The sequence below is a fragment of the Hirundo rustica genome, chromosome 14 (assembly GCF_015227805.2).
Source record: "Hirundo rustica isolate bHirRus1 chromosome 14, bHirRus1.pri.v3, whole genome shotgun sequence".
Taxonomy (NCBI): Eukaryota; Metazoa; Chordata; class Aves; order Passeriformes; family Hirundinidae; genus Hirundo; species Hirundo rustica.
This window is the reverse complement of record NC_053463.1, coordinates 15,982,290-16,007,575: the sequence shown is the minus strand read 5'-3', so window position 1 is coordinate 16,007,575 and position 25,286 is coordinate 15,982,290. Positions and strand designations below refer to the sequence as shown.

Genomic DNA, 25,286 nt, shown 5'->3' with positions numbered 1-25,286 from the left:
TGTAGAAACAAAAGCCCAGGACAATGCTGTTAGTGTCAGTAAAACATGCTAAAAAGCATCTGCATCTGGCTAATTTTGTCAGAAAAGCCTATATGGATATACTCAATTTTTGGGAATTGCCAGATCTTTCTACAAATCTAAAGAAAGTTTCAAATGGGCACACAGGGAGTGTCTCTGCAATAAACTTGTCTGCGTGCCAAGGCCTTTGGCTAGAGATGATCTCTGTGGAACAACATTTAATGCTGCAAACTGGTAGAAAGTTATTTCATGCATTCAACGTTTTGGGCATAGGGAAAAAGAAAAATCAGAAATCCATAAAATACATTGTTTGTTTACCTGTTAAGGTGAGGAAACCCAAACTCCTGTACTGAATATATGTATAAATGCAGCTCCCTGTGAGGGGGCCGTGGGGCAGTGAGGTTTCTGCTGGAATTCAGTGTACTGCAGAGGACTGCAATGGAAGGTATCAGATTTGCAGACTGCAGCAAGTCTTTTATTAAGGACAGACATGTCCATAATACCAAAACCTATTAGATTCTCCATATTCATGAGAGGGCATAAAAGGGAGAAGGGGAAAATAGCCAGCAATACCCTTTGACCAACAAACCTCAGCATATGCTGATGTGCTGCAGCATGACTTGCTAAATAAGGAGATAATTAAGAAATCCTCTGTTGATCAAAAATTGCTCCAGAAAATAGTTTTCACATTGTCAGGGGACCATCACTGTAATTTTCAGCTACAGCCAATGAGCACAAGTTCAGGTCCCTTAAAAGTAAGCCCTGAGGACATACCAAGGTTATTTCTCAGGATACTAAAAATGTTATTCTGTAGGTGTTAATGTAGTGAATGCTTAAGTTCAGGCACTGGAATTCGAAGACAGAACTTATATCCAAAACCATAATGGACTACATTCATTCCTGATGTGTCTTGCACAGTGCCAATCACACAAATAATAAATGACAGTAATGGTTTAATTCTCTTCAAATTATTGGAGGCAGATCAGAAATGAATTCAACCCCATTTCTTGAAAGAGAAAAGGAAACTGTTGAATGTTCTGAATTATTTAAAGCCAACTCTATCTTTCCTCTTGAGGTTTTGGCGAATGCTTTTCCCTGGATCAATAGGTTTTATTCAAACAAAAGTGGAGCAATTACAACTTACAGTATTGCTCTATCACCACACTTCCCAGGTCCAGCATCACTCAAGACTGAGATGCTCTTGGATGATGCACATACGAGCATTCTTTATGGTCTGAGTTACACAGAAGGGAGGAGGCTGCTGTTTGCAACCACACATTAAACATCTGTGCTAGCAATTTCCTTCCCATTTAGCCCCCTGTCCTCTGTCATGCTCAGGTTCTGCTGAGTTTAGCAGAAAGTGGTTTGACAAGAAGCCCATTATGCATGGTTCTAGTCTTTTCTTATTAATTCCACTTTGGCCCCAGTCCCAGGGATGTCAAAGCAACTCTAAAGTCAACCGTGTAGTAACAGTCAATGCAAGAGGACAGAGAACGACACACACTGATCACATCCTCTCCTGAGTTTGCCTTTCTTGAGTATGAAGGGTGCTGACACCACAAGATTTGTCTTTTCTTCTGCTGGGTTTTTTTTTTATAGCAGGGGAACTGCTGGACTTTTGTTCTGGTTTGCAATTTGAGAGGTGCAGGTTGCTAACTTGTACGGGCTTGTGGGCAACATGAGGAGGAGGAGGAGTCCCACGACAGTCCCAGGCAAAACACAAAGTGAGATTACACAAAAGCTCTGAAAAAGTCTGACACGAGTTGGGTAGGAGGGAGAAAAGAGGAAAACGACCACTCACTCAGAGTACAGAGAGTTTCAGTTTTTTTGATGAGAGCTTTCCAACTCTTAGCCAGGAGACAAAAATCCATGTTGTGTTTGCAATGGGACATCAGATCTTAATGGGGTGATGGTGGCAGGAGAAACTCATCAGTTAGAAATTAAACATTTTTTCACTTCACATGCATGGACCAGGACTCCTCATGTCAATATAAGAGAAATCAGGAAACTGGCATTTTCAAGGGTTACTATCAGGAAGCTGTGGCATCTTGTGGCTATTCCCAAACAGCTCTAGCTTTCCTATGACTTTTTAGGCAGGGCTGCAGTGCTGTTCCCAGAGGAGCAGAAGAAGGAAGGAGGGAACAGGATGAGAAAAATGTACTCTGGAGGTGGAACTACTGCCACAATTGACTGTCAGGGGCTGGGGTTTTTTTAACTGTGAAAAAAAATCAGTATCTGTGATTTCTTTTTGAAGCCATTACAGGAAGAACCCGAGCACGAAGCAGTTGGGCAGCAGTTTGCCTTTGTGCAGACCTATTTTCACCCAGTTTTACCATGTGCTTGCTGCTTCACTGGGTATTTTCAGAGCTCAGCAAGAGGCACATCTGTCCCACACTTGTGTTACCAAGGGTCAGTGTCCTGCAGCTGACAAAATCAGTGAAATTTCTATTTTGTCAGAACAACTGGCTTCTCCTTTTGTTCTGCTACAGGCTGTGATTCTTTCAGTTTCTCTGGCCATAAGTGAAAAGTTGTTTCAAGACATCTTTAAATGAGACTGGACTAGAAAAGCAATAAAGCATGACTGGCAACAGAAGTGGAGCACAGCAGAAGAAGCAAACCTGCTCAGTAATATCTCTCCCCAGCTCTGACACAGCAGTGCTGCTTCTTAGAAATCCACCAGGAATTCGCAGCCTACAACCTTGGGTTGGTTCATACCCCTGCCTGTGAGCAGTCCACCTTCACCAGAGCGCTCCCTAAAACGTGCCACACGGCCAGGTGTGTCCCACAGCACGGAGTCACTGTGCCAGGACACCTTCTCCAAGCAGAGCCGAGTCCTCGGGCAGCTGCACAGCAGCTCCCACTGGGCTCCTCTGCAAAGCCCCGGCAGAGACCGGGCTGTGAGCTGTGCACTGTGTCCTAAACCAGCACACCAGGAACAGCTGAGCAGGACGTGTGGGGACAGAGAGGGAGCACAAAGAGGAATCCAGGCTCTGAAGAGGTCCGGATGCTTCCCTGTAGCAAGGAGAGAGCGATGCCCGGTCCTAGAGAGAGCCGTGCGTCTCTGAGCCCCAGGCACTAAGTGAAGGGATGGGCTTCTCCTTTGAAGATCCCAAAGCTGTTTATTCATGAACACAGGCAGGAATAGCAAAGGGGTCCCGGGATGCAGGACAGAAGTTGAGGCTCGAATAAAATCCAGGGATGAGAGCAAAGAGGGGTCTGAGGGCACAGCGATATAGACGGGACAAGTAGGGTGGGTCTTGAGGTCAGGGTCCAATAAGAATAGGGAAAAAGTGGTGCAAAGGGATAAATATGAACTGAGGGGACTAATGGGGTCACAGGGGTGGAACACTGTGGCAAAATTAACCCAATGGGGTTCGAGAGAAGGGAGAACATTCTAGGAGGTGTGCATATATGGTGAACGGGGCTGATCAGGGTAACATAAACTTGAAAACCAATGAAACAACAAAACCTAAAAAATATTAACATGTGTCTGCAAAGGCCCATGGGAGGGAGGCTTTCCTTGCCATGATCTAAAAGGGGAACTTTCCCCATTAGCCTCGGTCCATCCAGGATCGAGGCACGGCTACCTTAGGGATAAGGCCCTGGGCCTGCACATTTCCCAGCTGCAAATCCCCACGTTCTCACTATGCCACACGATGCTGATGAAGACAACATCGTTCCTTTCACCTCCCCAGCTCATTACAAGACTCTGTTTATCACAAACCAGCACATTCTACTAGGTTAAAGGTGATTTCAGCTTGCCGCTTCCCTCAGAGATTTTTGGAAGTCATGTAGCAAATGAAGCAGTCTGGTCAGTAGGTGAAAGAAATCCCATGATCCAGCACAGAAGTAATCAACCATTCCCCTTTTTCCCCATCAGCTGCTTTTTCTGATTCGGTTACAGCACACGTCATCATAGTGTGAGATGGGTCAAAATCCACCCAGGTGCCTACAGAAGTCACTGCACCAGGTGAACACCTCATGGCACCACTTTGCTCCTGCTGCTCCTTCCAGGCACCAGGCTCACATTCTGCCAACCACATAACCACAGGCATTAATGTTACTAGTCATAAAAAGCCAACCCCGTTGGGAAATCTAATAATGTGAATGTATAATGTAAAACAGAGCCATCTTAGGAGCAAGAAAGCTCATGCAAAATGTCACACAGTTGTTTTCAAGTGGGTTAACTGAAGAATCGTTTCATTGGTTTCTGGAGAATACATTTAGTTGAAAATTTATTGCTACAAACATTTTCCTCAGCTCTCTTTACCTAATACAGTAATAATTTCTCCCTGGGTTAGGAGAAATTTGTAATTTTTTAAAATATTGTCCCGATCCCATATTCAATGGATCAATGCAAACACTACCTTTCACTTCAGTGCTTGCTAGAACAAAACTTGCTTGGGGTAGAGAAGCGTGAATCAAATATTTACAAACAGCTACCAGATGCTGAGACTCCTAGAAACATCCTGCTTCATTCTGATTTCCACACAAATGCACAACAGAATGACATAAGGTATATTTATCAAATGTATTTGCTTTGAAGCAATAACAAAAGCCATTTAGAACCTCTGACCGCACAAGGGTCTGCTTATTTTCTACTGAGACAATGCTGACAGGTGTGAGGAAACAGAGGCTTCTATTCCTGCTTCCCTTCTGTAAATGTTTAGAATTAACTTGATGTGGAGAACAAACTATTTAAATATGTGTTCTTCATTCAAGAAATCAAAAAGGAAACTGGAAAGGGGTGTAATTCAAAAGCCCAAAGTCTGGGAATGCTCATTTTCATGAAATGAGAAAACTGAGAAAACTGAGGGGAAGGAAACAGACAAGTGCTTCTGTAAAGTACATTTAATGAGTTCCAAGAGAAGGAAAACACCTCTGCTTAATCTTGGATGCAGATTTCTGCTGGCACAGCAGAATCCAAGCGCCTGCCTGCCCTGAAGCACTGAGCACTGTCCCTGCTTAGCCGAGCAGGTTCAGACACTGCCATTAAACAAAAGAACAAACATTTATAGTTAACCTTTTCAATGTCAGCAGGGCTGGAGAATTTCTTAAAGGCTTAAGTTCTTGAGCTGAGATTGCAAGACATTCCACCATTAATACTTTTAAATCCTCTGAGAGAAATCTCCTGGACAGACTGCTACCAAGAGTGCTGTGGGGTTACTAGGTTTAGACACTTCAAAACATGCTTGCATTTAAAGCAGTATCAAAATGTGCTCAACTCAAGCATTGCTTTCTCTTTTTCCATGTGTTTAGCAAACTGGTTTTGAGGTGAAAAATACAGAGAAAGAGACAGAAGCAGAGCAAACAGCTGTAAAACTCCAATAGATCTCCTGGGTCTTACCACCATCAATGTGCAAGTTTTTTCACTTTCTTTAAAAGAGTTCATAGAGCAACACGCTCTATTTCTGACCATCACATGAAACAACATATTTTTTCATTCATAGGTGTCACCACACAAAAGAGAGTACAGGGAAATATATAATAGAAAAAAGTTTACGTTTAGTTCTATCAAGAATCCTGACTGCCCACTCCTCATTAAGAATGTGCCAGGCTGCCTTCTGGGACAGAAAACTCCTGTTAGAACATTTTGGTTTGATAGTTATTTCCTGCATTGAAGGGAAAAGGCTGTCATGAGATGCAAGACACAAGAAATGAGCTTAACTGCACAGGATGTAAGAACAAAACAGGAAAGATGAAAAGAAAAACCAAGGACCAGACACTACCCAGACATCATTCAGCAGCATCTTCACAGGAATATGAGGAAACACACTCCAGACTAAAGCACTGAAACCTTTCCTGAAAATGACAGATCATCACTGCAGCAGCACCCGGTAACAAAATCACGACTTCACACACAACCTCTTTGGAAAGACAGGAGTCCAGGCTGCCCCTAACCCACACTGCGCCAGAAAAGAAGCCTCAGTATTTTTTTATCCCTTTATTTTGCCTACACTGCCTGCCTGGTCCCTCTGCAGCAGTTATCTGATGAGAGAGCAATCTCCATTAACCCCGCATTGCTACCCTTATCACCAGCCCCCTGACAGCAATAACCGTGTCCAAGATTTTCTCTGCAGCTGCATTAGTACATTTCTTCTTTTACAAAACACCCTCAGCCTGAGTCATACTTATAAATCCAGAAAGGACTCTGCAGGTAAGCAGGGTGAGCACAGAAGCAGCGGCTATCTTGCAGAAACAAGCTTCCATTCCACCATAACAGCACTGGCAGTAAAAAGGGAGTCAGAACTTGACCAGGTACAAAAAAGCCCCTACCTAACCTCACTGCACTTGTTTGCACTTCCACTGTATCCTTCTAACGACCCAATAAAGTCAGTCACAACTTAGTGTAATTATTAGCATCTTTGACCTTATCAGCAAAGATGAAAAGAACTACGACTTATTGCCCCAAATGTTACTGAGATTAATCCCAAATAACTTGGAAATGTTTTTCCTCTCACTGTATAAACAATATTTTTAAAACATTAACCACTGTAAACCCTAGGTATGATTATCTGTGCACAGCAAACCCATTCACCTGGTCCCATCCTCATCAATGAACAACCAGTAGAAAATCCATTTCCAAAAACTGTGTGAAAGAAAAAAAAGAGAAAGGACCTGTTCACATTATCCAAAAGTAGCACACAGATCAGAGACTGACTTTGTAAATTGGTACAAGGACAATACTGCCCTGTTATGCCTCACAAGTGAAGGCACAGGCTCTTAAAGGCTGATTCAAAGCTCACTTTAACTAGAAAGAGAAACACAGTTCTCTGAAAATCTAATAATGCAAAGATCATTATCCTTAAAATGTAGAATTCAGTGTTGCTAAGCAATTGATGGCATCTTCAGTGCAAACGCTGAGCTTGAAACAGGAGAAAGATGTGACTTTTAGTACATATTTAGCTAGGAACTAACTAGCTAACTAGTAATTAGTGACTGTCATTACATTCAGCCATTTCCTCATGTGCACATGGCCTTGATACCTCTTCACAGAATGTCCTACCACAGGACAGGTTAAGAACCAGAGACCTAAGAAAAGAACTTGTGAGTAAAACTTGTCAGAACTTCACCTCTGTTCAAATCATACAGAATGAGTCGAATAATTGTTTCCCATTTTGGATAAACTCCACACAGGCAGCATGCATTAGTTTGTTCTATACATTTCTCTGCTTTTGTACTCCAAGTTTGGGCTGGCTTTGCTGCCACTGCCTGATCTGCAGAACTTGCTAATTCCTTGTATTCAATGGAGTGAATCTCAAAATGTGATAGGAATCTCTTTGTTAAACTGATTTCCTGCTTGTCTTGCATCCAAAGTGAAGCCATTTTCAGTTAGTGCTTTTCTTCTTGCACACCCCCCACCTCAAAAATCAGCTATAAAATATATGTTTCACTCTTTGATTCCTCAGCATACATGCTTGTAGAGCAAGTCTTAAATTCCCTCCTATATCAAACACATTCCAGGCTTTTTATTACACTCAGAAAAAATTAAAGACACAAAAGCTGCAGAGAAAGAGAAAACATACTTCCCCTGTACCCTGCCACTGTGATTTACAGAAAAACAGTGCATTAATTTTAAATGGATTAATGTTGAATGGATGATCATTACTCTCTAAAAGCTTTTTTATGGAAGACTTGCTGGCCCTTAAGATGTGGGCATCTTTGCTCAACATAAAGCAGTTGCTAGAGATGCTAACACCTTCATATGTGAAAAAGTAGGAATAAATAAATACATGAGTTCTATTTCTGTGGCAAGAACACACAACGCAGGCTCCTTTCTATCCCACCAGTTATTTCCCCGACTTCCCCCCATCTGAGGCATAGCACACATTAATGTACAAACTGATCCTACACCTGCCACAATTACGGGACAGAAACAACACGCAGCAATGGCAATATTTGTCTTTTGTGCACCAGAATTAGTCTCTCCTGTGAGTGCTTCTGAGCTCAGTCCCAACATGTGTAAAAAGGAAACCACACAAATCATGCAAACCACACACCAACTGCAGGCTTCCTGCACGCCAGCATAAAGCAACCATTAATTCTTCACTGTGGGAAAATACTGCAAAGGTTAATACATGGCTGGTCAAACCATAGGTATTAAACAATTCTCAGTAGCAACCCAGCAGGTTCGAAGTTTTCACTCTGTAACTTAATGATGGTGACTTGCTGTAATTCTCTGCAGAGATGTTGCTGGGTTGTCACAGGCCAGAGAGCATAAAATGCAGCACTGTTAGAAGAAACATTATCAGAGGAGGGATTGCAGTTTTCAGACAACTAAAACATGTTCACATTAGCAAGATCCTTGCAATAATATGCTTTTCCAAATTCAACAGATTTACTTAGAAGACAGCAAAGCAGCAAACATCCCTGACTGCCATAAAATAACCTTTTGATTTCAGTGCTACTCACTGATTATTTTTTCTCCTGCACTATGACTTTTCCCATCAAAACTGTAAGACTTAGATGTGTCACTCCTTAGCACTCTGTACCGGCAGGCAGTTTTGGACAGGGTATCTCAGTACAGCATATGCTGCAAAAATGAGGTGAATCTCGAACAACAGATGCAGATACTGAACTTACCAACCGGACTCTGAAAGTCTCAGAATTTACCTAGGAACAAAATGCATGGCACGGATTAGATTCACTATAACCAAGTTTCAGAGCTGAGTGTCAGCAAGCCCCTAAGGGAATATGCTTCATGTGAGTTTTCCAGAACCTCTGCCCCAGTACAGATTTGCTCAGAGCACTGTGCAGACCATTTACCAAGGTAGCCTCACCTCATTAGGAGTAATGGAGTCATTTCTAAGTATGATCAGGTTTTGTGCACTCTGCCCACTTTGTCCTGTCAGATGCCTCTCAGTTACCACTGCAGAGGGACCAGTAGTTCCTGTTGGGCCACAGGTATTGTAAAACATGAAAGTGTCACTTCCTGATCCTGCGGTCAGGCAGGCCTTATAGCAGTAGGTCTTAGTGAGAGACCCATTGCCCCTCACTTCAATGAAATGGGGCTGTACTTTCAAACCTTGGGGCAATCTAGCATCAATGTTGTTGTTGGCCTGCTTGTACAATTCAGCAGGGCTCCGTTCTCTGACCGTACAGCACCCTGCACAGCAGGAGCTCCCATACAGACTGTATCTGTAGCACTTGATAATAGAAAGCCCAATGATTGTGAAAAGGAAAACGAAGGAGATGGCGCTCAAAGCGATAATGAGATAAAGAGTGACCTCTGAGTAATTGCTTGGGCTTTTAAAGTGTCTTCTTCTATCAGGGATGACTTTGGAAACTCTGTCCACCACAGCAATAGTGATGGCTACTGATGAGGACATGGATGGCTCTCCATTGTCTCTCACTTCCACCGTCAGGTTGAAAGTAGGCGTGCTGTCCTCCCCCAGCTTGCGGGTAGTCCTAATCTCCCCAGTATGGAGCTCTATCCTGAACAAACCCGGATCTGAGGTTTGCACCAGGGAGAAGAACAACCAGGCATTTTGTCCTGAGTCCCCATCAATGGCTATAATTTTGGTTACCAAATATCCAGCATACGCCGAGCGTGGGATCATCTCCAGGGCTGCTGAAGTGTTGGTTGAGGTAGGATACAGAATCTGTGGAGCGTGGTCGTTCTCATCCACCACGTAGATGTAGACAGTGACAGTGCTGCTCAGTGGTGGGATCCCAGCATCCTGAGCCTGGACAATCACCTGGAACTCCCTCAGTGTCTCATAGTCAAAGGACCTGACAGCATACATGTTGCCACTATCAGATTTAATGGAGACATAGGAAGCAACTGGTAGCCCTTCAATCTCTCCATCTAGTAGGGAATAGGACACATAGGCATTTTTGGCGACATCTGGGTCAGTGGCTTTAATAGTGCACAGGAAGGCTCCAAGGGGGTTGTTCTCAGGGATGTAAACTGAGTATACAGGCTCCTCGAAGCGTGGGGGATTGTCGTTGATGTCGGAGATCTCCACATGGATCACCTTCTGGGAGGACAGAGGGGGGCTCCCAGAATCAGTAGCAGTAACTGTGATGTTGTAGGCTGCTGCCTTCTCGTGGTCCAGTTTGCCCTGGGTGACCAAGGTGTAGGAGTTCTTGAAGGAGTTGAGAGTGAAGGGGAGGCCGGGGGGAATGCGCAGGCTCACCTGCTTGTTCCGCCCTGAGTCCTGGTCAGTGACACTCATCAGGGCCACCACAGTTCCTGACCTGGCATCCTCCGGCACTGGGCTGTACAGGGAGGTCAGCTCCACTTCAGGAGCGTTATCATTGGCGTCCACAATGTTGACCAGCACCTTGCAGTGCCCAGCCAGAGAGACGGGGCCCTGATCAGTGGCTTGTACATAGATCTCATAGGAGGACGCCTCCTCATAGTCCAAAGTGCCGTTAACCCGCACCTCCCCCAAACGTGGGTCCACGCTGAAGAGCTGTCTCACCTTCTGGGGGGTGTAGCTGCCGAAGGAGTAGATCACATCCCCATTAGAGCCCTCATCCGGGTCTGAGGCATTGAGTTTGACCACTAGCGTGCCAGGCAGGGAGTTCTCCAGAAGGCTCACGGTGTAGGTGGAGCGGTCAAAGGCAGGTGGGTTGTCATTAGTATCCACAACTCGCACGGAGATCTGGGCTGTACCAGATTTGGGGGGATCCCCACCATCCACAGCAGTCAGCACCAGCTGCTGCAGGGCACTCTGCTCCCGGTCCAGTGGCTGCTGCAGCACCAGTTCCAGGAGTTTGCTGCCGCTCTGGAAGCCTTTAAGGTCCAGGGCAAAGTGGCGACTGGGGCTGAGCAGATAGTTCTGCACAGAGTTGGTGCCCACGTCAGGGTCCTGGGCGCTCTCGATGTGGAAACGGGCCCCGGGCACGGCAGACTCACTGATCTCCAGCCGGTAATCCTGGCGGGGGAACCGCGGCGCGTTGTCATTGATGTCCAGCACCTCCACCTCCACGTTGTGCACCTCGACGGGCTGCTCGATGACCAACTCCAGGCTGAGGAAGCAGGAGGGGCTCAGCTCGCAGAGCGCCTCGCGGTCCATGCGCTCCCGCACCAGCAGCGCCCCGCGGCCCAGCTCCAACTCCAGGTACTGCCGGCCGCTGCCCGAGGTGATCCGCGCTCCCCTCGCCGCCAGCCGCCGCGGATCCACGCCCAGGTCGCTCGCCACGCTGCCCACGAAGGCGCCGTGCGGCAGCTCCTCCCGCACCGAGTAGCGGAGCGGCCCGCCCGCCGCCCGCCCGGCGCACAGCCCCAGCAGCAGCAGCGGGCCCAGCACCGCCGCCCCGCCGCGGCTCCGCCGAGCGGCCGCCGCCATGGCCGGGGCGGGGGGTGGCCACGGGAACAGCCGGAGCCGCCGCGCCCGGCCCCGGCCCGGCCTCACTCCCCGCCGCCGCCCGGCCGCCTCATGCGAGCGGCGAGCAGCAGCCGCCGGCCGCCTCCGGCCCCGCCGCCGCCGCCCGGTCCATGCCCGCCGGCCGCGCCAAGCGGCGGCTCCGACCTCTCTCCCTCCGGCGGCTCTCAGGAGGGTGAGGAGGAGGAGAAAGGAGGAGGGACCGGGACTTGCCGGATCCGCTTTCTCCTGCTCCGGCTGCCGCGCGGGAGGAGGCGGGGGTGGACGCTAAGCCGCGGCTGGCGCCGGTTCAGCACCTGGGCCGGGAACAGCGGCACCGCGGGCGCCGCCCCCGCGCCCCGCCCGGCCCCGCCGCGCCGCCCGCGCCCACGTGTTGCGGAGCCCCGCGGAGCCCCGCGACCCTCGGAGCCGCCGGCCGCCGAGCCCGGAGGGGCGCGGCTCCTGCGCCGTCCCCGCCGCTGCTCGTCTCCGCCCCGGCTTCGCTGCTGAAGCTTTGGGGGCGCGGGGAGGCGGCCGGGGGAGCTGAGAGCTGCGTTCACTCCTGCGTTCGCTCCGCGGACCCGCTGCTGCGGCGCTGAAGTACATGCGCCTGAGAGGGTTAAATCAGCGCAGAGCTCCGAAAAAAAAATGGGCTTCCAGCCAGGTCTGGTGCCGTTTGTGTGGTGCTGCAGTGGGTTTGACGACCTCTTTCTTGGAGACCTGGCCCTCTGCTCCCTCGGAGATTCATCCTCGCTGCAGCAGCATTCTCCTGCCCGACCCCTCTGGGCAGCCCTGCGCTGCTTCCAGCCACCTCCGCTCGGCTGGGAGAATTCTGCAAGTCACACCCATGAGTTATGAGCATTTAAGCTGAGCCTCAGTTTCTCGTCCAATGCAATACACAGGCTCAAGGTGATCAGGTGCAGCTGCAGAGAAGGTGGAACATGATCTGTTCTCCAGTTACGGATTTTTCCTTCCTCTCCCCTTGTGACAGAGGACTGACAAAAAACAGTCACAAAATTGAACAAACTCAGCAGTGGAGGTGGAGATTCTGCACCTGCAATGAGTTTTACCCCAATGTCAAAAGTCCCAGCAAAGACAATAAACTTATCTCCCATTCATACACCACCTAAGTCACTGCGGTGAGGGATTTAATGAAACAAAGCATGGGCTAGAGTCCTCCAGGTGTGCAGCTATGTTGCACCGAATACACAATGCAGAAACTCTCTCTACAAATGTGTCTTTCCCTGTTGGGTTTTGGGGGTTTTATTTGTTTGTTTGTTTGTTTTTATTTTCCTTTATTTCCCCACAAAGTCTTTCGGAACATCCAAAAATCTCTCTGGACTGGGTTGGTCTGTCAAGGGCAGGGGTGACCCCAACATTCAGCTGAAACCTCTTTCACTGCCCTTTGTTGGCCTGGGCACCCCTCCCCATGAGAACACTATAAATCTCTGAAGTTTTTTCTCTAACATATCTGATGCACAAACCTCAGAGCACAACTGCCCTCGCTCTGACTCAGCACCACTAAGAACTGCTACCCATCTGTCAGCTTTTATCTCTGGCTACCTCTGCCAGAAGAGACAACATCACCCCATTTTGGCGGATGGTTCCCTTATTCTCAGCCCATTTTTGTGGCTCAAATGTTTGCCCTCATATTTATTCTGGTGTGCCCAGTATCCCAGTAGCTGCAATTGCTGCTGTCAAACCACACAACCCTGTTCATATTTTTAAATAGGATAAATGTAGGTCTGTGCAGACCAACAAGAGCAGGTAGAAATGCCAAGTGCCTAGAACACCTGGAAAATTGCCCATTTCAACCAGTTGCCAGGAGCCAAACACTTAGAAAAAAATTAACTTCAATTTTTTGGCGAAGCACCCACCTTCAAGATCACAATATTCACAGATTCAGAACAAAATACCTTGACAGCCAAAAAATAAAAGAAAAAAAAAGCGCCAAACAACAAAACCCCCACCCATCAAAGAACCCAATACCCTGCTGAATGCAATAAAAATATAAGTTATAGCACCACTAACATACATGGACTATACAGCTGTGTGTCAAACCAACTTGCAGCCATCATGTAAGACAGAAGCCTAAGAGAGACAACCTCAGTTTTCCAAAAATCACACAAGGATTTCACCAGACAGTCCACAGATCATCTCTGCCCCACACCTCCGGGTGCACACCCACAGAATCCTCAAACAAACAACAAAAGGCAAAAGCCCCAGCAACAATGGCAGCATCTAAGGCCCTGCCTTAAAGCCCGTGTTAATGAAGACTCTCCAGGAAATGGACCATGCCCATGGCCAGGAGGTGGTGAGAAGATAAATCTTATCTCTCTAGGCAACAACTTTCTAGCCAGAGGCTGATTTTACTCTGTGAATGGAACACATCAATCACACATCCAGGGGTGTTTAACAGCAGCACACTGTTTCTGTTTTTCACACTGTTTCTGGACCTCAGTGAGTTACCTGTGATAGAATTCAGGCTCTGCTCTATTGTATTTCAGCGAGGAAGGGCTGATGAACCCCCAAATCCTGACCCACCTCACTGTTTACACATTACCTGGGTTCCTCTTCTCTCACACCCTGTGTCCCAGTGGTCAGCTGAGACTGTGCACAGCCAAGGTTTTGCAAAACACCACAGAACATAAAACTGGACAGAGATAATACATATATCCCTTAATATTTCATTCCCATCAAACATGCCTCTCAACCTCAAGTTCTTTGAAAATTTCCCCCCCTACTTTCAGAATTGTAAGACCTAGGATTGTCTGGCTTCTTGCTTTTTTTTAATAAGTTTTATAGCACCAATAAAATATTACTCTGATAATCATTGTACAAATTGATACTATAGCTTGGCTTATTTACAGTAACACTGCACAAATGTCACAGTCTTTCTCAAAAAGCCTGCTTTATGAAGCTAATGCTCACTACAGAGTGGATAAGCGATATACCAAAATGTGTTCTGTTCTGATTAAATGTTCCCCAGGTCCTTTTTAAACCTATGTAAAATTCATCAATGGTCATAATAATTTTAGTTATTTCCATCAGCTTCAGTGTTAATGCTGAGTCAGTCCTGCAGAGCGTGATTTTTTAATTCAGGAAAAATTTCAATTGAGGAAACACTTCAGGATCTAGTCTGTAGTAATATTGATTTTTCTAGTAATAGACAAAAATTGAAACACAGAAAAATGTAATTTCAGTTTCAATTGAATCAAGGCTTAGGAGCTTCCTAATTTTCTTTTCTCCCCAGAGTTTTCCTTTTCAGAAATCTCTTGAAATTTCATCTAAAATTCTGAGACACCTTCAAATCTCACTGAAGAAAAATGTGAACCCATTGAGTTCAGAACAACACACAGGAGCAAGAGAATCAGAATTCATCCCTGCAGCAAAACCAGCTGATAAACCTGATAACCCCTGGAGTGATTGGCCACTGCCTGTATGCAGTATCTATATACACAGGCCTCTGCTATTTGCTGACGTGCGAAAACCGCACCGCTTTAATTAGCTTGGCTAAATTAAATGGCACAAGTACAAACGTGCAGGTGGAGCAAAGAATACTGATTTTCTCAAGTCCTGCACAAGGAAATCAAGTATATCTCAAGACAGTTGTACATTGACAGGTATCTACCCCAGCAGGCACAGCAATGTAACTATTTCAGTATGGAAAATCCTCACATTTCTCTGGAAGTCTTCCTTGAAACAGTTCTACATATAGATATGCCTGAATTAGTAGCAGCCTGATGCACTGCCACAGAAACATGTCTGCAGATTTTTCTCTTGGTAATGATACAATTACACGCAGATACACTTCTGTAGGTATTTAGGCCCTTGAAAAGTTCGTCCATTTCAAATCATGCTCCTACAAGTAATTATTTTTCTATAAAGTTTTAACAAGGATCCCATAAACTTGCATGGGCAGCAATAAATTTGTGTTCAATTTGCTTCACTGCAGAGCACTAGGTGAAATCCCTCCTCTGGCTGTTTCTGAGTCTCATACAGCAGAAGGAGAGAGAAAGACATATTAGAAAGCAGAAAGATGTGAATGTAAAACACGCAAACTGAACAACTCCAAAGCATTTTGACATTTGAAGAGACATTTCACTTCCTTGTAAATAATTTCACTTTCAGTAACTCATATCCCTTAAACACTCGATCCAATGGCTCAGTGTCCTTTCTGAACTGGTGGGAAGATACCAGCTCCAAGTGCTGGACTCCAGATTTCTGCACTTACGTCACAGCAAGTAGATTTTCAGTAGCACTGAGATTGCTTGAGTACTATATAAAAACAGACACGGTTTCAGCCTACTGAATACAACTGTGTGCAAAAAATATGGAGACAAGTCCACCAAATCCATACTTTAGCCATTAACAAACAGGAAATCAGTGTCATTCTCCAGAAAAAAACTAGATTTCCTCTATGAGCCTGCTTGCATTTGGTGCCTGCAATTTGTCTGCCTTGCTTAGAATTAAATCAAGTCCAGAGAAAGGAACATCCATCAGTCAGAGGCCAGATTACATCAACCAAAGTGGAAAACATTGCCAATAAATTGTAAGGGAATGATGAGTTTGTGCAGTTTCTTATACACAGGTTTTTCCTGTGAGCACCATCTTCTAGTCCATGGGTACTTTATAGTCTATGGAAAAAAACCATTTTGTTATTTTAAGGGGGCACTCACACTACTTTCTTCAGTTCATCCCCATCTTTCAATTCATGTTCTTAGGATTCCTGCAATCTTCTGCAACCCTGCTTACTTCAGTGAGGACCCCCCTCAACTCTCTCTGAAGGAGACTGTACAGGGTTTTTTCCAGTGACTTCCCATGCTTCAAGGATTATGAGCAGGAAGATACTGCCTAGAGACACGGCAACATAAACACAGGGTATGGTCTGCATCCTGTATGGAATTTCTTGGGGATGTGGGATTCCCACTTTTCCTAAAAATGCTGTAAAATGCCTCCCTGAGGGAATGTGAACTACTTATTTCTACACCCAATTTCTTTGCTCCCATGTCCCAGTCATCTTCCACACTTGAATTACTTGTTGACAAGTCGTCTTTTCATTTGGAACCTTCCTCTCCCTTGTTTGAAACAGACAGATCCTGTGCCAAATTACTCAGTTGGACTGGCTCTGTTCTCTCATGTCTTTCCTTAAATCCATTTTCCCATTGATAGGAATATTACTGGTGAGAATAGCTTTTTGTATCACAAGCATCTGAAGCCAGGCTATTTAAAACATTGCTGTTATGGGAACCAAGGCTGCTAAACAGCCAGAAAAAAATCCTGTTTGTATTTAGGTCACAATTTCTTTGCAATAATGTAACTTGCTTGTTCTAGAAAATGTCATGTAAAGAAATTGGGGTTGGGGTTTGGAGAGGGGTTGGTGTTACAAATTTCAATTGAGATAAACCACAAAAATACATAGAAAAAAAATTCCTTTTCTTCTCCTGATCACCAGAGTTAATTCAATCATTTCTCACTTCTAAATTTTAAGGATGGATATGTCTGACTCATTCTGTTTGTCTTCTGCTATATTTTTCCAATGACTTAAAAATACTTCCGTAATTTATAGCGCATAATGTCACACACTGTGCCACTCTAAATGGAAAGACATTAACAACGTGGACACCAACAAAATAACTTTCACCTTTCCAAAGTCGCCACCAAGCCTGTAAATGTTACTTCTACTGCCAAATATTTTCTTGAAGGTTTTGGTTGGTGTGTTTTCCTTTATCACCATTGTCTCTCTTTGGACACAGAGTCTTTCACCACTTGTCCATGCAGGCTGTGATTCTCCAGCTCAAACAACCACCACTAAATTTCACCCCAGCGAACTGGCCGTGAGACACACTGGGGTCAAACAAGCTTCTTCCAGGTGATTATAATTTAATTTGTTTCTCAGCTCTAGCTACTGCTTTGCTCCACACTTATATTCACGTGTTGCACGCCCCTCTTTAGAGTTTGAGAACTGGAGTAAGGTTACAAGGTAGCTCTGACCCTCCTGAAACGCCCTCGGGATGTTTAATTGAATATGTACATATGAATTCATAAATGAGTAAGCACTTGCCTGGAAACCAAAGACTCAATTTAGTTTTCTGCTATAAGGAGCACTTCTGTGCTCAATTCCCTAAGAAGCCACAGGATGTCCACTCACTTTCTCCCTCTGTGTTAATTTTCCATATTTCTCTCCCCTCAGCCAGGAGCTTTGCATCTGTCCTTGTGGCTATACAAGAAATACACTGTGTTCCAAAATGATGCTGAGGTCTCCTTTTCCCCTCGTTTTTGTCTACACAATTCAGATAAAGTAGGAAGCTAAGCACCAAGCAGTGGCACGGAACCAATGGAAATGGAGACCTAGGTATAAAAATAGAGGGCAAGAATCAAAAGTACAGGCAAGGAGTAACATGAGGAACAGTCACCTTCTTCACTGCTGAGAAAGACCAAAGGCATTTTCTTTAGAGGCTGTCAGTGCTTCTCTTTAACAGGGAAAAGAGATCAGGTTTGTATTATTAAAGACTGTACAAGTGCCCAAGTACTGTGGATTCCCTCTCTTGAAAACACATGCTGAGTTATGTCTATTAGCTTTGTTTATAATCTCTGCTTACTCCTAAAGTGTCTCTTAGCAGTTAACAACCTAAACCTGAATCTGCCTGGTTTGCATCTAACAAGGAACTGGCAATTTGGTAGCTCTGAAACCACGCAGTTTTAATGATGACCCGAGTTTGCCTTTGAGTCTGTTGGAAGTATTGACTGTCAGTGCCCTAGTTGTAACCTGCACACCTCGTGCTGGATCAGATTTTGCTTTTTGGGGGGTTGGTGTTTTCTCCTCCTTCATTTGCACTTTTTTTTCTTTCCTGCTCTCTAAATGACTTTTCCAGGTTTGCTGCATTTCCTGATAATACCTCCATGAATTCTCTTAGCTCATGAAAGTACACAGAGCAACAGAATGATAAATTTAAGTCATAAAAGCCTATCTTAAGTTTTGATTTCAATGCCTAATTTATGGAGACCTGTATTTGGGCAATCATATTCGGTTCAGAGCCACAACACAACAACGTGAAAATCTCCTTTCCTCACAGCTGCCCTGCTAAGGGACTAACAGGATTACGCCCTGTACTGAAGGGTTAACTCATGCTTTTGTTATTCACAGATACTCTCACTGCCACTTCCTTTTACAAACCTGCCTAATCCACTCTTAACACTTCTAAAGTGTTGCAGACCTTTCACTGAGAGAGAGAAGGAGAGAGCCCAGCCCAGACTCACCGGTCTCAAACCTGCTTCCACTCTGCCTCTGCTATTTTCAAAACACCAGCTGAAGGAGGCATTAACCTATTAACCTATGAGTGTGTGCTGGAATATCATCAGGTGCATTCTCTCACCAAAGCACACCTACATGCAACTTCAGTCCCATGTGACAATTTAAATGGGATTTAAATGTTTTGTCCTTATTCCCTAGAGAGGAATGGCTTCAGTCACACTCACTGCAGGCGCTCCCGGCAGCCCAAGACACAAGTGGAAAGCCCAGATGCACAGCTGGAAGATGGCTGGATCATGCAGTGGATACATCTAAGCTGCGTTCATGTTGCTCAAAGTTTTTTCTATCCTTTCTTTCTCTGTGACACTAAGAATTGTTTCAGTTGGAAGGGGCCTTAAATCTCATCCCATTCCAGCCCCTGCCATGGGCAGGGACACCTTCCACTATCCCAGGGTGCTCCAAGCCCTGTCCAACCTGGCCTTGGGCACTGCCAGGGATCCAGGGGCAGCCACAGCTGCTCTGGGCACCCTGTGCCAGGGCCTCACCACTCTCACAGGGAAGAATTTCTTCCTACTGTCTCCACATCTCTACTCCAAAGCTCTTTGGGAGGTTAACTCTGAACTACAAGGCTCTGTTTCAAACCACCAAGATATTCTTACACAGCACCAAGCTACAATTTGCTCCCGAAGTTAAATATGTAAAGCAGCAGAGAAGCGATGGACAGATTTTCTCAATCTAAAATCAGACCCAGAATGCTCCTATACTGAGTAGCACAGAGCTGCCCCAAATTTCTCAAATTAATAGAACAAGCTCTACTTAATCAGACTTAAAAGTGTAGAGATGACTTTTCCTTTCAAGGTTATATTTTAGAATTAACTGCTTGATTGCTCCTTTCTTGATGTTGGACAAAGTCAATGTGAACTTTGCCAGGAAATTCAATCGTTGCAGCTGTGCTTCTTAAAGCATAGAAGTGAACCTCTGGCTGAAGTCAGGCAGAAGTCCCAAGCTTCCTGCAGCCAGAGGCTCAGCCATCACCAAGCCAGAGGAGGCAGAGCTGTTGATCAATCATGGACACTCCCTGCTGGACGAACAACCAAAGGAACCATGAAGGTGGTGCTCTGGGCTCCCAGAGCTCACCAGCACAAGCACAGGTTGGGTACGGGGTGTTCTCACCCCACCTGCCACCGCAGACAAGCCAGGTACGGCGTGGAGGGAACCTCTGCACGTCTGGTTCCAGCCTTTCATGGTGGGCTCAGGATTAGTCACTGTTTAGATTTGCAATTCTCTCGGTGGTGGGAAGGAAAAAACTTGACCCCAAGGACAAACAGAACCACAGAATATCCTGAGCTGACCCAAAAGGATCATTGAATTTAACTCCTGGCCCTGCACAGGACACCCCAACAATCCCACCCTGTGTCTGAGAGTGTTGTCCAAACGCTCCTGGAATTCTGGCAGGTTTGGTGCCGCAACCACTGCCCTGGGATCCTATTCCAGCACCCAGCCATCCCCTGGGTGAAGAAAATTTTCCTAAACCTGCCCCCCTGTCACCAGTGAGCAGAGATCAGCGCCTGCCCCCATAAGGAAATTGTAGACTGCTATGAGGTCTGCCCTCAGTCTCCTCTTGCCCTCTTTTCTCCTCCCCATCGCAGAATCCACACGGCTTTTAGCACCAATGGGAAAGGCTTTGCTGAGCAACACGGGCAAACGCCCAGGAGCCCTCTGCTCTCACCCCCCTTGCAGCTGCACTTTCAGCTGCGGCTCTTTGCCTGCAGTTCTGATACACGTGCCACATCTCAGGCAGCCAGATAGAAAATTCAACCCCTGCAACTATTTTAAAGAGCAGCTGAGAGGCATAAAGGAGGCAGGAGGGAATTAGAGTACAGACTCCATAAAACATACTGAATATGTGAGGATTTTTTAATAAGACCAGTATTCTGCTCCACAGCTTTCTGCATTTCATGTGTCTGCACCGGAATGGCTAAGCAAGGAAAGTAGGGCAGGAAAATATTTCATTTTGTTTGCTAATTCTCAGCAGGCATTTCTGAGCTTAGAAGATTTTTACTTCAAATCCTATTACAAAAAATCCTTCTGCCCAAACTCTGCTGTTCTTGGACTATTTATAACCTATAGCCACGTATATGATGGGCAAAATGTTAATCCTGCAGATGCTGCTGCTATTATCTGACCTCAGGACACATCCCATTGATTTCCTTACTCAGCAGAACCAGGAGCAGCATTTGACCCTGACTCACACTCTCTGCTAAATGGTTTTGGTTTATATTTGTGTTTCTCTGCAGGGTGCTGGCACACAGTGGGATTCCACACCCTCCTTGCTCCCAACTCTCCCCTAAATAGACACACCAAGTTTTAGGTTTTTGTTTGTTTTTTTTTTTTGACTTGGAATTTCTATTCCAGCCATTTTATGCCCTTTACAGTCTCAGTCATACTTAATAAGGTTTTCAGAACAGCACAGAGGATTGGAATCCAACTGTGCATTTCCAAGTAGTACTTGATAACATATCAAAATAATCTGATAATAATTCTATGCAGAAAAAGCCCCAGCAACAATTTAGCTTCCTCACTTCTTCTGAATATTTTTTTCAGTAGATTCAGTTCATTACATGTAACTAATCTGAATTTTTCCTGTCTTTAATCCATGACTTGCACCCATTTACTTTCTTTCCTTTTGCATGCAGAGATTTGCAAAAAAAAACTTATTTAGGATTAGTGTAAAGGCAGTATGACTCTAAGTGTGTGCAAATGTTCAAGCACACAAAGACAATACAAAACAAGGAATAACAGGTAAACAATGCATTAATTGCTACAGGGGACCTATATGAGGTTTTAATCCGAACGAATGAAGAGGAAGAAAATTACCTAAAATAAGGTGCAAAGAAGATGGAGAAGAGAACTGGAGCCTTAAGAGGCACAGTGGGGAATACAAGAGAACTGGGAAATCAAGGAATTTTACTTAAGACTATAAAAAGTGAAATGTAACAATGATGCAAAAGATCCCAGACAGCACCCATTGCTCATGGGCATCAATGACAAGTCCCAGATCAGTCTCTTGTCACAACTGAATGAGACTGTGAGCCAGGACAGCCAATGTCCCTTGTCCCACAGCATTGCACACAAGTGATCCTGGTCACCAGTGACCGTCAGGCACTGATGCTTGGGATGATGCGTGCGTGAGTGTCCAAAATCCAGTTAGAAAATGAGTGAGAGTGGGAAACGTCATGAATCTGCAGAATAAAATCACTTTTCCCTGCCACAAGATCTTACACTCACTTCTGTAACCCTGATTTTCTACATAACAATTCCAGATTCTTCTGTGCGAGACTCGATTTGCACAGACCCTGAGAGGGGTAAGAGTTCAATCTGAAAGGATGAGACCAATGCCAGAAGATGCTGTGAACAACCAAAATACGACAAAAACACAGACAGCACTGTGTGGAGGGGCCCAGAGGAGAAAAAGCAATAATGGTTTTTACAACCCAGAGAGAATTCAGGAGAGGGATGAGGCACCGCTGTATGAGGTCTCTGCTCCAAGTCCACTTCCCTGTCTACACACAGACACCAGCTCCTGCATCCTTCCTCACCATTCCTCAGGCTCTGGCACTCACTGCTGGAGAACAGGACTAGCTCCGGGCAGCCAGAGGGGCTGCAAGGAACAGAGTAGAAGGGAGATGAGATGGGAGCAGCCAGCAACATCTCTCAGCTCCTTCCCCGGATGGGTACAGCGGCAGAGAACGAGGCAGAGGTGAACAGATTTTGGGAAATACAAGAACTGTAATATCAAACACTGCATTAAAAAAAGGATTTGGCAGCACAGCATGAAAAACATCCTGTGTTGTACAGGCTGACAGGCACGCCTCGGGGTGAAACAGTGGCCAAGGTATTAAGGTGATGGTGGAAATCCACTGATCACAGCTGTCCAGTTCAGGACCTGTATGCTGTGATTGCTGTCAGATTCACCAGTGCAACAGGTTCACCTCTGATTTATGGCATCTGAGAGTACTCGGAAGGGGAAGCAAAGAAAAAGGGAGATGCAGAACATGAGGTGGGGAGGATTATGATCAGCAGCTCAGAGGAAGGCTTGAGAAGCAGTAGCACCCATGCAGTAACAAGAAAAGTACCCTGGAGCTAAACTGGGGCTTCAGAAATCAAGACAAGACAAAGGCGAGATGGAGGCGGAGGCAATTGATCACACCATAAAAGCAGGAAGTCAGGGGAGCTGGGTTCTGTTCACTGTTACATCAGGGACTTCAGGATTTTTGGCAAGTGTCTTAACTGGTTCCCAAGATGTCAGCAATATCTGGGCTCAAATGGCCACAGCAATTTTAAAGCACTACTGCCAAGGATACTTGGGCAGTCTCAAGCAATAAGGTACATGTGCACATGTATAATTTATTGTTTGCACTAGGTGCTGAAGGGAGATAAGTGTTTGGGGATTTTTAAGTAAACATTAAGCAAATCTGTTTTCAAACTTCCCTTGGGAATTTTTAAAACCTCAGTGACACAAAATATTTACGGTTTGAATTTAGTAAGACTTCAATATTTGTTTCCTTGAACATGAGAGTTCTTACTTAATAGATCAGAGTGATTGGTCTAATGAAATTTGCTTCAAAAGCTGGACTATATCTGGTGTTCAGCATAAGTTAGTGCTGTAGTATTAATGCAGAATTACCTTATCACTGCATTTTGCATGGATCACACAAACATTTTTGTGTCGTGAGGGAAACCCGCACTGTTTGTACCAGGTCCTGCGACGGCAGGCAGAGGCTGCGGGATGCAGAGCACAGGGTATCCTGCCTCAGCTGCTCCTTCCAGAAGGGCACCGATCTCCCAACCTTACAGAATACATCTGCCAGCCCTGGAACACCTCAAATGACACCAGCCCTACCGCTTTTAACAGCTCAGCTGAGCTCAGCATATTCCTTCCGTCGTTGAAGAGAAAAACCACAGCAGGACATGTGAGACTCTGAGTGATAAGCAGGGATGATGGCATCAAATGTACCCACTGAAATCAATCCCCTCTCCTTGTACTAATCAAAACATTGTCCTCCACAATGAGATAAACCTGCAGTGTCTCAGCATGGATTTTGCATTTGACACTCCTTGCAAAGTATGCGCTTCAGAGACAGATTTTAGGACTGTGCATTTGGAATACAAACTATCACTGGCCACATGGTTAGGAAAAAATTAAAATGATGTCCAGCAATACCAGTGTACCTCCTGGGCTTCTTTATCACTCTGAATTAGTGGTTAAAGACAGAGTTCAGAGGCCTTCAAATCCCATTCACTGAGAAGGACATATCCCCCCAAGCCATTACTATGGTGGTCAGGGGAAGCATTTCTACGGAAAGAGAGGCAAAATCGAGGTTTATAAGAACACAAAAAGCAGTGTGGCTCTGTCTGCTGATTCATTGAGAACAGGAGACTGGGTCTGGTCCCTCTCTCAGGAGATTATGTATTTTAAATCAGAGTGAAATGTGAAAACATTTCTGAGGGTAGGAACTAGACCTGAGGAGAAGATAAGGAAAAAGATACAAGCATGGGGAGGACAAAGTAAAAACAGAGAGAAAAAGAGGTTTTGAAAGACAGGGAGGTACAAGCCAATAGATATTGCTATCGTCTGGGTACTTTATCCTTTAACCGTGAACACCTCAGTTATCTTTCTGCTGTACAGAAGACTGGGAGCAATCTTGACATTGTATTTTCACCAAAGACTTTCAGTTATCCTTTAATCCTTCATTCAAGAATTCTGGCACTTAAATTCACCCACAATGGGAGCTCTGCCAAATTTTAACACTGATGGGTTATTTTCTGGGTTTTTTTAATACTGCTGAAATACAAAAGCCTGAACAATCTTTAGTCTTGCTAGAATCTCTCTGAAACAAAATACCTTCACTCCAGGTAGATGTATTAGAAGAAAATAACTACTAGATTTCTGAGGTATAAAATATTTTATATATTATCTCCCATTGTGATAGGTCTGTTTAATTACTATACTCTTGCATCGTGCAATTAGTTCAGCTATTTATGCTCATCTTCGATACTTATTTGTTCACTTCTCTTAGTTTCTTACACTCCTTGAATATTTTTTCTAGTGACACTGTGAAAGAGGCTGCCACAGACAAGGTGCTGCCTTCAACAGCACCCATGCACAGGACACATTTCTAAAGCTTTGTGCCAAAATTAGGGACCCTCCTCTTCCCTGCACCCTGGTCCTGGGCTGGGCACTGTGCTCATTTTCTTTTTTTCCCTCCCAATCCTCTGTCCTCAGTCCAGCCCCAGCCTCAGTTTTGGTCTGGGCCACAATCATACAATGCAATTATCAGAAGGTTCTGCCAGCTCCTGGCTGGATCAGGGCTCTCTGCTGGCAGGACTCAGAGGCAGCTGAGCTTTCCAGCTCCCGCGATTATCTACCAAGTAGAGTGAACAATAATTTCTCAAAAGTTTGTAACTCAGCCAACCTTAGCAGCTCTTAATGGCTATCAAACATGACACAAAGACCACTTCGCAACAAATACCAAGTCCTTTTTCCAAAACATACTTCAGCAAGACATTTAAAGGAAAGATCAGACACGTTCCACACCAAAAGCAGCGTGTGCAGCAGGTCAAAGGAAGGGATTCAGCCTCTCTTCTTGGCTCTGGAGAGACCCCACCTGCAGAGCTGCCTCCAGCCCTCGGGTCCCCAGCAC

At 45.3% G+C, this 25,286-nt stretch overlaps 1 protein-coding gene across 4 annotated transcripts in view; it reads right to left on the bottom strand.

Annotated features, from left to right (window-relative positions):
- Positions 1 to 25,286, bottom strand: part of LOC120759113 (protocadherin alpha-C2-like) — an 85,383-nt gene that overhangs the window by 38,445 nt on the left and 21,652 nt on the right. Inside the window, exon 1 of one of the 4 annotated variants that reach the window (XM_040078064.1) lies at positions 8,799 to 11,315. The exons of the other annotated variants lie outside the window; for them this stretch is intronic. Coding sequence (XP_039933998.1) covers positions 8,799 to 11,315 — 2,517 coding nt within the window. Of the gene's footprint in view, positions 1 to 8,798; positions 11,316 to 25,286 lie in introns of those variants that run through there. 4 annotated transcript variants of the gene reach the window in all.